This window comes from Physeter macrocephalus, chromosome 14 (genome assembly GCF_002837175.3).
Source record: "Physeter macrocephalus isolate SW-GA chromosome 14, ASM283717v5, whole genome shotgun sequence".
NCBI lineage: Eukaryota > Metazoa > Chordata > Mammalia > Artiodactyla > Physeteridae > Physeter > Physeter macrocephalus.
Genome location: NC_041227.1, coordinates 67,668,997 through 67,682,325, shown reverse-complemented (window position 1 = coordinate 67,682,325; position 13,329 = coordinate 67,668,997). Strand labels below are relative to the sequence as shown.

Here is a 13,329-nt window from a genome sequence, read left to right as displayed (position 1 = left end):
AAGGAGGGAGTTACCCACTATCGCAAGCGAAGGCTCCTCTGAGAAAGCCAGGAAAGCAGACCCAGGGATATTCCAGCCCCGGGTTGGCCAGAGTGGCTCCGTCGCTCAAATCCTTCCCTCCCTCGGCTAGGTTGCGCCTCCAAGAAACAGAGGATCAATACTGATCCCAGGCGGGGTCGCCCCTTCCCGCCTCCAGACTCCCGGGCAGTCACCCGACACCGAGGGTCCAGCTTTCTGCCCTTACGCTTCCGTTGGCTTCGTTCAAACAGGCCGCTTTTGGCAACACCCAATCAGAATACTCGATCTTAGGCCACCGCCCAATGACCGCGTGGAATAGGGGGGGGAAAGGGCGTGAAGCCCAATCGCAGCGCCATCACACTTGAGGGCAAAGAGGTTAGGCAAGCCGGCATGGCGCTCCGGTCAATAAAATCGATAGCTGGAAGCTGCCTGTGTTTCAGGCAAAGGCGGTGCAGTAGCGGCGCCGCCATTTTCCCCGAAGGCATCTTCCGGTGCCTTTCACCCAAGTTCGGGCTAGAGTTTCCTGAATAACAGCGAAAGGTTTCCGTTAGCCCCGGCGGCGGCCGATTCCTGTTCCCTCCTGGTCTCCCCAGGCACGCTCCGCCCGGGTCCGGCGTGGGCTCCCAAATCCCGGGGCCCGCCAGCGCCCAGCGGCCAAGGCCGGGACCGGGAAAGCCGTGGCGCCGGCTTGTCTGGTCCAATGGCGCGGCCTTCGGCTCCGCTCCCCGCGCGGGGACCAGGAGAGGCCGGACCCGGCCGGAGAAGGGGAAGGAGGCCGAGGGCGGTGAAGTTCGGGGACGTGGCCGTGTACTTCTCCCCGGAGGAGTGGGAGTGTCTGCGGCCCGCGCAGAGGGCCCTGTACCGGGACGTGATGCAGGAGACCTACGGCCACCTGGGCGCGCTCGGTGAGGCCCGCCCCAGTCCGCTTCCGCGGGACCCGAAGGGATGGAGGAACTGGGGGTGGGAGTCCAGAGTGTCCAGGGTCCTGGCCTGCGAAGAGGTTGTGTCGGGCGGGAAGACAGGGGCTTGGCAGGAGATGCCACCGGGTAGATAAGTCTACCCAGCGTTATGTACGAGCTGGGCCTCTGACTGATTCTTCTTCCCCAGGGTGCGCAGGTCCCAAACCAGCCCTGATCTCCTGGTTGGAACGAAATACCGATGATTGGGAACCGGCTGCTCTGGATCCACAGGAGTGCCCAAGGGGGGTAACAGTCCAAAGAAGTAAGTGAAAAATGCCTCTGGAGGGCTTGCAGCCTCTAATGACTCAGTCCAGAGTTTCCGTGGCTAGGAGTACCTATGACCCACGCTCCATTTACCGTGTTCGTTTTTACAACTTCAGGGTTCCTGTCCCTTTCATGGTGTCGAGTCCCTCTACCAAAGATTCACTTGTCAGTTTGTAAATTGACTACCTGCAGTTGTCTGTTGTGTAAATGGATCAGTGAGCGTTTCAAAAGAGCTACAACCCTCCTGCCTCCTTCCTAGGACTCTGTCTCCAGCATGCTTTGAATTGGGCTCTGACTGAGAGAGCCTGTATCTCTGAGTTTTCCAGGTTTTGGTTGAAGGGATCTTATGGGGAACAGTGGCCTGGGGTGCAGGGGCCTCTTTTTGCCCTTCTGGCAGAATGACCCCGGTCAGTGCAGGAATCTGCAAGTCTCCTCAGGTTCAAGCAAGGCTCTTGATTAAGGCCGTTCAGGTAGACGGGCCCCCCAGATCCACCTACAGGGGCAGATGCAACTGTCTGGGCTGGAGTTTCTGTGCCAGATTCTCTAAGAGCAGGGCTATCTTTCTAAGATTCAGGTCGGACATGATATTTCCTTGCTTAAAACCTTTCAGTTTTCGCCAAGGCAGGTTGTCAAATGGCTGTCAGTTATATCTAAGACACTTGGGGAACTTGGTGAAAATACAGATTCCTGGACCCCATCCCAGCACTACTCATTTACGCTTATGGATGTCTAGGAACATATACATATTTTAATAGCCTCAGTTGATTTGGATGTACGTTTGGTTTGGTTCTCACAGTGTGGTCCTCAGACCAGCAGCATCACTCGGAAATGTATTAGAAAATGCAAATTCCTGGGCCCCATCCTAGACATGTTGAATCTAAAACTGGGGGTAGGGGCCAGCAATCTGTTTCATTAAACCCTACAAATGATTCAGCTCACAATAAAATTTCAAAAGCATTGGCTTAAAGGGCCTTATGACCTAGTCAATGCCAAACCATACCTCATTTGTTTCCACTTCCTGCCTTATACTTACCTCTTCAAAAACTTTAAAAAATTTTTTTTTAATTTTAATTTTTTTATTTTATTCATTTGTTTATTTTTGGCCACGTTATGTGGCATGCGGGATCTTAGTTCCTGGACCAGGGATCAAACCCATACCCCCTGCAGTGGAAGCGCTGACCTCCAGGGAAGTCCCCAACACTTTATTGATTGATTGCTGAGTTGGGTCTTTTGCTGCACGCAGGCTTTCTCTAGTTGTGGCGAGCGGGGCTACTCTTCCTTGCAGTGCATAGGCTTCTCATTACGGTGGCTTCTCTTGTTGCAGAGCTGGGGCTCTAGACGTGCGGGCTTCAGTAGTTGAGGCTCATGGGCTCTAGAGCGCAGGCTCAGTAGTTGTGGCGCACGGGCTTACAAAGTGCTTGCCAGGAAAACGTGCTCTGGCACCAATCACCCACACGGAAAAGAAGCCCTGCTGGTGTTGTGACTGGGGGCGGTGCTTCCGCCAGAGGCTTCCTTGGCCATTTACAGCCGCGCACACACAGGCAAGAAACGTTCTCTCTGCAGTTGGCATCTGCTTCTACTCCTCCCTCCTGCTCAGCCAAGGGCGCATCCACTCTGCTGAGAGGCCTTTTCCCTGCACTGAGAGTGGGGAAAGATTCAAGAGAAAGTATGCCCTGAAAGCCAACCAGTGGATCCATCAGACAAACAGGGAGAGGCAAAGGTGTGGGAGAGCTGGGCAGTCCCTGTGCCAGGCTCCATCCCCGGGGATCAGGCCCCCCAGTTCAAATCCACTATTTCTCAGACAGATTCCAGGAGTATGGGGGACCTGGGTCACATGCTGTGAAGACTTATGATGGAAGATATCTCTGCTCATCCGAGTGTTGGCCATGCAGGGTGAGCAGGGGCAGGAGAGAGAGGAAAAAAAGGGGGAGATGTACTAAGTGATACGGTGTGTGCCTGCCTTGACGTCCCCCTTCAGAGAGCAGGATATAGAAGTAATCAGAAAGGTGCCTGTGAATTACTTTACTTAGAAAGGGACAGGTTGGGGACTTCCCTGGTGGCGCACTGGTTAAGAATCCGCCTGCCAATGCAGGGCACACGGGTTCGAGCCCTGGTCCAGGAAGATCCCACATGCTGCGGAGCAACTAAGCCTGTGTGCCACAACTACTGAGCCTGCGCTCTAGAGCCCACGAGCCACAACTACTGAGCCTGCGTGCTGCAACTGCTGAAGCCCGCGAGCCTAGAGCCCGTGCTCCACAACAAGAGAAGCCGCCGCAATGAGAAGCCCGCGCACCGCAACGAAGAGTAGCCTGCGCTGGTTGCAACTAGAGAAAGCCCGCGCAGCAACGAAGACCCAACGCAGCCAAAAATAAAATAAATAAATTTATTTAAAAAAAAAAAAAAAAAAAAAAGAAAGGACAGGTTGGAACTAGCCTGCATGAATCTGTTAAAGTAAGTCCTTCAGGACTCATTACCCTCTCCCAGGATTAAGTACACTGCTTGCTCAAGTCTGGGTTTATGGTGCAATGACATCTTAGGCAAAGGTGAGGTTTGTCAGGCCATAAGGTGAAGTCCATGTGTACTAACTATAATCGGAAGTTGTACTTTCAGGCATTGCCCCTCACTGAGCATGAAACAAGGAGAAATTAATCTCGAAGACTTTCAAAACCCAATTTAGAGCTGCCAGTGCAACACAGGGGACATTCCAGGTTCAAATCTCATCCCTGCCTTTACTAACTGGTTCTGGGCAAGCTGCTCAGCCTTCTGAAATGTCCTCATAATGAGTCTGGAAGGATAATCATCCTCATAGGGACTCTGAAGATGAGTTTCAACTGAGATCATTTATATCAATTTCAACCATGCCATTTAAAAAAATATATTTATATTTTTATTTTTGGCTGCATTGGGTCTTCGTTGCTGTGTGCGGGCTTCCTCTAGTTGTGGTGAGCAGGGACTACTCTTTGTTGTGGTATGTGGGCTTCTCATTGCGGTGGCTTCTCTTGTTGCGGAGCACGGGCTCTAGGTGCACAGGCTTCAGTAGTTGTGGCACGCAGACCCAGTAGTTGTGGCTCGCGGGCTCTAGAGCGCAGGCTCAGTAGTTGTGGTGCACGGGCTTAGTTGCTCTGCAGCATGTGGGATCTTACCGGACCAGGGCTCGAACCCGTGTCCCCTGCATTGGTAGCTGGATTCTTAACCACTGTGCCACCAGGGAAGTCCCTCAACCATGCCATTTTTAAAAATTTATTTATTTATTTTAATTAATTTATTTTAATTTATTTATTTTTTTGCTGTGTTGGGTCTTCGTTTCTTTGCGAGGGCTTTCTCTAGTTGTGGCGAGCGGGGGCCACTCTTCATCGCGGTGCACGGGCCTCTCACTGTCGCGGCCTCTTGTTGCGGAGCACAGGCTCCAGACGCGCAGGCTCAGGTGAAGTTCGGGGACGTGGCCGTGTACTTCTCCCCGGAGGAGTGGGAGTGTCTGCGGCCCGCGCAGAGGGCCCTGTACCGGGACGTGATGCAGGAGACCTACGGCCACCTGGGCGCGCTCGGTGAGGCCCGCCCCAGTCCGCTTCCGCGGGACCCGAAGGGATGGAGGAACTGGGGGTGGGAGTCCAGAGTGTCCAGGGTCCTGGCCTGCGAAGAGGTTGTGTCGGGCGGGAAGACAGGGGCTTGGCAGGAGATGCCACCGGGTAGATAAGTCTACCCAGCGTTATGTACGAGCTGGGCCTCTGACTGATTCTTCTTCCCCAGGGTGCGCAGGTCCCAAACCAGCCCTGATCTCCTGGTTGGAACGAAATACCGATGATTGGGAACCGGCTGCTCTGGATCCACAGGAGTGCCCAAGGGGGGTAACAGTCCAAAGAAGTAAGTGAAAAATGCCTCTGGAGGGCTTGCAGCCTCTAATGACTCAGTCCAGAGTTTCCGTGGCTAGGAGTACCTATGACCCACGCTCCATTTACCGTGTTCGTTTTTACAACTTCAGGGTTCCTGTCCCTTTCATGGTGTCGAGTCCCTCTACCAAAGATTCACTTGTCAGTTTGTAAATTGACTACCTGCAGTTGTCTGTTGTGTAAATGGATCAGTGAGCGTTTCAAAAGAGCTACAACCCTCCTGCCTCCTTCCTAGGACTCTGTCTCCAGCATGCTTTGAATTGGGCTCTGACTGAGAGAGCCTGTATCTCTGAGTTTTCCAGGTTTTGGTTGAAGGGATCTTATGGGGAACAGTGGCCTGGGGTGCAGGGGCCTCTTTTTGCCCTTCTGGCAGAATGACCCCGGTCAGTGCAGGAATCTGCAAGTCTCCTCAGGTTCAAGCAAGGCTCTTGATTAAGGCCGTTCAGGTAGACGGGCCCCCCAGATCCACCTACAGGGGCAGATGCAACTGTCTGGGCTGGAGTTTCTGTGCCAGATTCTCTAAGAGCAGGGCTATCTTTCTAAGATTCAGGTCGGACATGATATTTCCTTGCTTAAAACCTTTCAGTTTTCGCCAAGGCAGGTTGTCAAATGGCTGTCAGTTATATCTAAGACACTTGGGGAACTTGGTGAAAATACAGATTCCTGGACCCCATCCCAGCACTACTCATTTACGCTTATGGATGTCTAGGAACATATACATATTTTAATAGCCTCAGTTGATTTGGATGTACGTTTGGTTTGGTTCTCACAGTGTGGTCCTCAGACCAGCAGCATCACTCGGAAATGTATTAGAAAATGCAAATTCCTGGGCCCCATCCTAGACATGTTGAATCTAAAACTGGGGGTAGGGGCCAGCAATCTGTTTCATTAAACCCTACAAATGATTCAGCTCACAATAAAATTTCAAAAGCATTGGCTTAAAGGGCCTTATGACCTAGTCAATGCCAAGCCATACCTCATTTGTTTCCACTTCCTGCCTTATACTTACCTCTTCAAAAACTTTAAAAAATTTTTTTTTAATTTTAATTTTTTTATTTTATTCATTTGTTTATTTTTGGCCACGTTATGTGGCATGCGGGATCTTAGTTCCTGGACCAGGGATCAAACCCATACCCCCTGCAGTGGAAGCGCTGACCTCCAGGGAAGTCCCCAACACTTTATTGATTGATTGCTGAGTTGGGTCTTTTGCTGCACGCAGGCTTTCTCTAGTTGTGGCGAGCGGGGCTACTCTTCCTTGCAGTGCATAGGCTTCTCATTACGGTGGCTTCTCTTGTTGCAGAGCTGGGGCTCTAGACGTGCGGGCTTCAGTAGTTGAGGCTCATGGGCTCTAGAGCGCAGGCTCAGTAGTTGTGGCGCACGGGCTTAGTTGCTCCGCGGCATGTGGGATCTTCCTGGACCGGGACTTGAATCCGTGTCCCCTAGGATTCTTAACCACTGCGCCACCAGGGAAGCCCCCAAAACCTTTTTAAAGTCAGCTTAATCTCCTCCAGGAAACCTTCCCTGATTTCTCCAAGCTGGATTGGGGGTTCCTGTGATACCCTCCATATTTCCACAGCCGTATGTCACACCTGGTTGGTTGTCTTTGTCACTAACATTCCTTGAAGACGGGCCGAGTCTGTTTCATAACCTGTAACACTGTAATAGGAAAGAGTAGGAGCCCAGTGTTTGTTAAATTAATTTCTCCTTTGTGTTCCTGTAGAAACCAGAACCAGAAAGAAGAATGAAGAGAAGGAAGTATTCCCGCCTAAGGAGGCACCCCGAAAGGGGAAGCGAGGCCGCCGGCCCAGCAAACCCCGCCTGATCCCCAGGCAGACATCCGGAGGTCCCATCTGCCCTGACTGTGGTTGTACCTTTCCTGATCACCCGGCCCTGCAGAGCCACAAGTGTGCCCAGAATCTGAAAAAGCCTTACCCTTGCCCAGACTGTGGGCGCCGCTTTTCCTACCCATCCCTGCTGGTCAGTCACCGGCGGGCACACTCTGGGGAGTGCCCCTATGTTTGTGACCAGTGTGGCAAGCGGTTCTCCCAGCGCAAGAACCTCTCCCAGCACCAGGTTATCCACACAGGCGAGAAGCCCTACCATTGTCCTGACTGTGGCCGCTGCTTCCGGAGGAGCAGGTCCTTGGCCAATCACCGGACCACACACACAGGTGAAAAACCCCACCAGTGCCCCAGCTGCGGGCGTCGCTTCGCCTACCCCTCCCTGCTCGCCATCCACCAGCGCACACACACCGGAGAGAAGCCCTACACCTGCCTGGAATGCAACCGGCGCTTCCGCCAGCGCACCGCCCTGGTCATCCACCAGCGCATCCACACGGGTGAGAAGCCCTACCCGTGCCCGGACTGCGAGCGGCGCTTCTCCTCCTCCTCTCGCCTGGTCAGTCACCGGCGGGTGCACTCCGGAGAGCGTCCCTATGCGTGCGAGCACTGCGAGGCCCGCTTCTCCCAGCGCAGCACGCTGCTCCAGCACCAGCTCTTGCACACGGGAGAGAAGCCCTACCCCTGCCCGGACTGCGGACGTGCCTTCCGGCGGAGCGGTTCCCTTGCCATACACCGCAGCACGCACACCGAGGAGAAACTGCACGCGTGAAGAAAGGACAGGTTGGAACTAGCCTGCATGAATCTGTTAAAGTAAGTCCTTCAGGACTCATTACCCTCTCCCAGGATTAAGTACACTGCTTGCTCAAGTCTGGGTTTATGGTGCAATGACATCTTAGGCAAAGGTGAGGTTTGTCAGGCCATAAGGTGAAGTCCATGTGTACTAACTATAATCGGAAGTTGTACTTTCAGGCATTGCCCCTCACTGAGCATGAAACAAGGAGAAATTAATCTCGAAGACTTTCAAAACCCAATTTAGAGCTGCCAGTGCAACACAGGGGACATTCCAGGTTCAAATCTCATCCCTGCCTTTACTAACTGGTTCTGGGCAAGCTGCTCAGCCTTCTGAAATGTCCTCATAATGAGTCTGGAAGGATAATCATCCTCATAGGGACTCTGAAGATGAGTTTCAACTGAGATCATTTATATCAATTTCAACCATGCCATTTAAAAAAATATATTTATATTTTTATTTTTGGCTGCATTGGGTCTTCGTTGCTGTGTGCGGGCTTCCTCTAGTTGTGGTGAGCAGGGACTACTCTTTGTTGTGGTATGTGGGCTTCTCATTGCGGTGGCTTCTCTTGTTGCGGAGCACGGGCTCTAGGTGCACAGGCTTCAGTAGTTGTGGCACGCAGACCCAGTAGTTGTGGCTCGCGGGCTCTAGAGCGCGGGCTCTAGAGCGCAGGCTCAGTAGTTGTGGTGCACGGGCTTAGTTGCTCTGCAGCATGTGGGATCTTACCGGACCAGGGCTCGAACCCGTGTCCCCTGCATTGGTAGCTGGATTCTTAACCACTGTGCCACCAGGGAAGTCCCTCAACCATGCCATTTTTAAAAATTTATTTATTTATTTTAATTAATTTATTTTAATTTATTTATTTTTTTGCTGTGTTGGGTCTTCGTTTCTTTGCGAGGGCTTTCTCTAGTTGTGGCGAGGTGACGACTGTGGCCGCCGCTTCGCCTACCCCTCACTGCTGGCCAGTCACCGGCGCGTCCACTCGGGCGAGCGGCCCTATGCCTGCGACCTGTGCTCCAAGCGGTTTGCCCAGTGGAGCCACCTGGCTCAGCACCAGCTCCTGCACACTGGGGAGAAGCCCTTCCCCTGCCTCGAGTGTGGCCGTTGCTTCCGCCAGAGGTGGTCTCTGGCCGTCCACAAGTGTAGCCCCGGGGTCCAGAACTGTAGCCCTAGATCTGCTATAGGGGCACCTAGCCAGAAAGGCAACGCCCTTTAGAATGGGAAGGACTGTGTAAGTTCATTTCTTTTCGCGGAGGGGCCCAGAAAAGAGAAGGAGCCCCGGGTCATACAGGGCAGAGTCAGAACTAAAACCCAGGTCTCTTGCTACACAGAGCTGAACTTTATTCTACCACGCTGGCTGCCTTAATACGTGTGTCTAGAACAGACATTCCCAGTAGGAGAAGTGACACTATTTGGTTAAAGTTTTCCGACCTACCCTTTCCTAAAAGAATTTCTGTGTGTGGATATCGGGCTAAAAGTTCTCCCCATCGAATTTACAGGCTTTGTGTTTTCTAGTTTGTGCCTGCAGGGATTACCTGTCCCTTTGCATGCAGTCAGGAGGATCCCATTTGTGGGGAGCAAGATCTCCTCCTCCTCTGCCTCTTCCTCCATGCCAGGTTTAGACAAACGTGGTTTAGCCCCCTTTTAACGATATTCCTGCCAGGTGGTCTTCTACCCTTTAAAACCTCCCTTGACAGGGAGCTCACTACCTCACAAGGCAGGTCATTTCACTGTGGGACAGCTCCGACAATTAGAAGGCCCTTAAGAACAACATTCTCCTTCCCTGGAAGCCCTGCCCAGAATATGTTTAAAACTTTATCTACATGGCAGCCCTTCAGAAAACTTAACCGCAAATACTCTGCCCCCATGTTTTCAGGTTAATTAGCATTAATTTGGTCAGTCATTCCTTAAAGATAGGTTTTCAGGTCCCACCCATGATCTCTCCCCAAACAGGTGCTGGTTTTTCAATGTCCTTTTTAAAGGATCATACAAAGTAAGCCAGCATCACAGTATACACTATACCTCCTTGGTCTATACTTGTTTTAACAGCTCTAGATTGCATTGGATTTGGGGGTGGTAGCAGTGTACCAGGAATTTAGTGGGTTTCAGACACCTAAATACCTAAGCTTTTTCTTTTGTTCTAAAACCACATGCTGTGAAGTAAGTCGTCTGCATCCTGTGTTTGGAAAGTTGGTTCAAGATGGGTCTGGGACATAAGCACAGTGAGCTTTGGGAGATTAATTTTAAGGAAAAACGGGAGCTGTGGTCTAGGCAGCAAGAAGTAGAACCCAGGACCAGCTTGTTGTACTTTATCTGGTGGATTTGGATTAGTTGCAGGTGGATTTGGATTAGTTCCAGGCAGCCAGTAGCTGGAACTGGATCTCACTCCTCCCAGAGTGTCATCAGAATCAGGAGACACTAGCACAGAACCTTCCATGAGTCCTCTGTGAACATTTTTCATGAAATGAAGTGAGGCCATTCAAGGTTAAAGAGTTAGGTAACTGAATACAAAGCAGGAAGGGTCCGTAGTCATCAAGTTGTGTTCATGCCCTGCCTCCCTCATATAAGCTCCAGACAGCAGCAGCAGCAATGTGTTTTAATTTTGATATGCCTCCATGGCACCCATTCCTCAGTAGGTGTGCAGTAAAGCTTTACTGAATTAAGTAAACAAGGCCTACCACTTTGCCTTGGGTAGCTGTACCAAATTGGAATTTCCAAACATGACATATCTCCTATTCCAACAGCTGGTGTGGGTCATCCTCCTACCCCTGTTGCTTCTTCCCTCAGTCTGCCTGATCATCAGCCCCAGGGGGGTGTAGCTGGGGCACACGGTATTTGTAATTACCTGTTCTGGTATTTAGCAAGTTGCATTGTAACTGTTTGTTTCTCTTTGGATTGATGGGCTACCCCAAAAGCAGGGGTCATACCAGATTGGGTTTCATTAAAATGTCTGATGAATGATTATGTTCTGTGTGGAATTACTGTTTATAAAATGTAAATCTAGTTCCTTGACTAAGTAGACATTTTTACAGTTCTGATGGAAACCTGCCCTTTCCTAGCAGAAACCTATTAGAATTCTGCCTAGCCTCCTGTTTTAGAACTGCCTCTTTTCCCTACGTCTATCACCAGGCTGACCCAACTACTTCCTCACCTAGGAATTTTAGAGATTTCTTTGGGCCTGGATTGTAACTCATAAACTTGGGAGCCGTTGGTAGGCAAGTCCCAGTATGTGGTCTGTGGAGGGCCGAGATGACAGACAAGTTCTTAGGTTTCCTAATGCACTTCAGTCCCAGGATCCCTTTGACAATTAACTGTAGTTAGTGGGAGATCCCAGTATTCTTCCAAGGAATTCTCCCTTCTGCTTCAGGTAGTTTAAGTTGAGTTTCTGTTACTCGCAACCAAAAGAATTAACGAATCCACAGCCCCAATATGGGTATATCTCCCATCTGTCTTCATGCCTATATGTGAGCTATGAAGAAAAAAAAAAAATCACAGTGCTGCTGAGAGGGGCCAGCCTTTCCACTCCATCCTCAGCTGAACCTTCAACATTGTTTATGTCTTTTGGTTTTTTTGTTTATGTCTTTTATAGCCCCGAACCAGTGACTGCCTTCCCCTTCACCAAGAAAACACAGGATGTCAAATAGGAACTCCCTTAACATTCCACTCGCTGCTGTGACTCCATATTTACCAGTGTGACCACTCGTACTTGCTTCCCCACCTCATGGGAAGTCCCTCATACGCAGAGCTTGTCAGTATAGGTGTGCCTGGATTTCATCTACTTAGGCCCTCTCAGGGACTTTGCTCCATCTATTATTCTCTCTTTTATGGTTTCAGAGTCCCTCTCTTGCCTGGAATATATACATGCCAACCTATAAACATGGTAAAATCTGTCTTCGAAAACAAAGAAATTTCCCTTTGGCTTCTGTCCCCATCTCCTATTTTCAGCTAAGTTTTTTAAAACAGTAGCCTGCATTCACTACCTCCACTCTGTTTATTCTTTGGCCTACTGCAATAGTATTCTAGCTATTTTGTTGAGCATTTATGATGTGCCATGTACCGTGGCATTAAGCATTTTATATACATGCCAATCTATAGTTGATACGAGAACCCCATAAAGTCAGTGTTAGAAGATGCTCCTCCATGGGTCTCTCATGTTGCTACACATCTTGCTGAGTATGCCAAAAAACACAAGGCTCTGCCCTCAGCAAATTCTCAGACTTGAGCCAATTCCAGACCTAGAGCCCCTTGAATAAGGGAAGGCTGGGTCCCCTTGATGAAGGACCATGTTACATTGGCAAAACACTGTAAAACTTTTTCCTACCCTTTTCCAAATGTACCTACAACCGTCTACCAGGGTGGCTGGCCATGGGAGAAGGGAAGTAACTAGAGTTTTCAGGGATTCTAATTCTTAGAGATCCAAATGAGAGAAATGTATTAAATAAGACAAAATAAAATGTTCTTTCAGAAATAAACCCTTGTATTTATGATCAACTGATTTGCAACAAAGGTGCCAAGACACTGCAAGGAAATAAAGTCTTTTCAACGAGTGGTGCTGGGACATGAAAAAGAATGAAGTTGGGAGACTTCCCTGGTGGTCCAGTCTGAACCTGCCTTAGAATCTGCCTGCCAATGCAGGGGGCATGGGTTTGATCCCTGCTTGGGGAACTAAGATCTCACATGCCGCGTGGCCCCACCCCCCCAAAAAAAAAAAGTAAAATAACTCAGGAAGGATGTAAGAAACTGGTAACAGAAGTTGCCTCTAGGGAGGGGAAAGGGACTAGAGGAGAGACTTTTTGTAAAAAATTGAAGCATAATACACAAATAAGTTCACATATCACAAGTGTATGGCTCAATTTTCACAAACTGAACACATCTGAGTAACCAGCACCTAGAACAGGAATCAGAATCTCATCAGCACCCTAGAAGCAAAAAAGGTAACCCTCTATCCCAATTCTTAATAGCTTGCATTAGTTTTGCCTGTTTTTATACTTTATATGAATAGAATCATGTATACTATTTTGTGTCTGGCTTCTTTTGCTCAACATTTGTCTATAATATTCATCCATATTATGCATGTGGTTGTAGACGATTCATTCTCATTCCTGAATGGTATTCCATTTAGTGAATATCCCACTTTGTTTATTCATTCTACTGTTGTGGATAGTTTCCAGTTTTGAGGTATTGCAACTTGTGTTTCTGTGAGCACATGTCTTTCAGTAAACATATGTATTCATTTCTGTTGGGTATACACCTAGGAATGAAATTACTAGGTCATAGGGTATGGCATATTTTCAGCTTTAGTATATACTGCCAGCTTTCCAGAGTGACTGTACCAACTGACACTCCACCAGTAGTATAAGAGTTCAACACTTGTGAAACTTACTTTTGACTATATATTCTTTTGCCTTTGGTTATATTATGAAATAAAATGCAGGGACTTCCCTGGTGGCGCAGTGGTTAAGAATCCACTTGCCAATGCAGGGGACATGGGTTCGAGCCCTGGTCCGGGAAGATCCCACGTGCCGTGGAGCAACTAAGCCCGTGCACCACAACTACTGAGCTTACGCTCT

The 13,329-nt window shown here is 49.7% G+C and overlaps 1 protein-coding gene across 1 annotated transcript; it reads left to right on the top strand.

Moving 5' to 3' along the window:
- The first annotated feature begins 371 nt into the window (after window positions 1–371).
- ZNF689 (zinc finger protein 689) lies at window positions 372–11,431 on the top strand. Its single transcript, XM_055090280.1, has 5 exons — window positions 372–923; window positions 1,126–1,239; window positions 6,849–7,734; window positions 7,927–7,928; window positions 8,680–11,431. The coding sequence occupies exons 1-5, from the start codon at window positions 719–721 to the stop codon at window positions 8,973–8,975; spliced, it is 1,503 nt and encodes a 500-aa protein (XP_054946255.1). The 5' UTR covers window positions 372–718; the 3' UTR covers window positions 8,976–11,431.
- The last annotated feature ends 1,898 nt before the right edge of the window (window positions 11,432–13,329 follow it).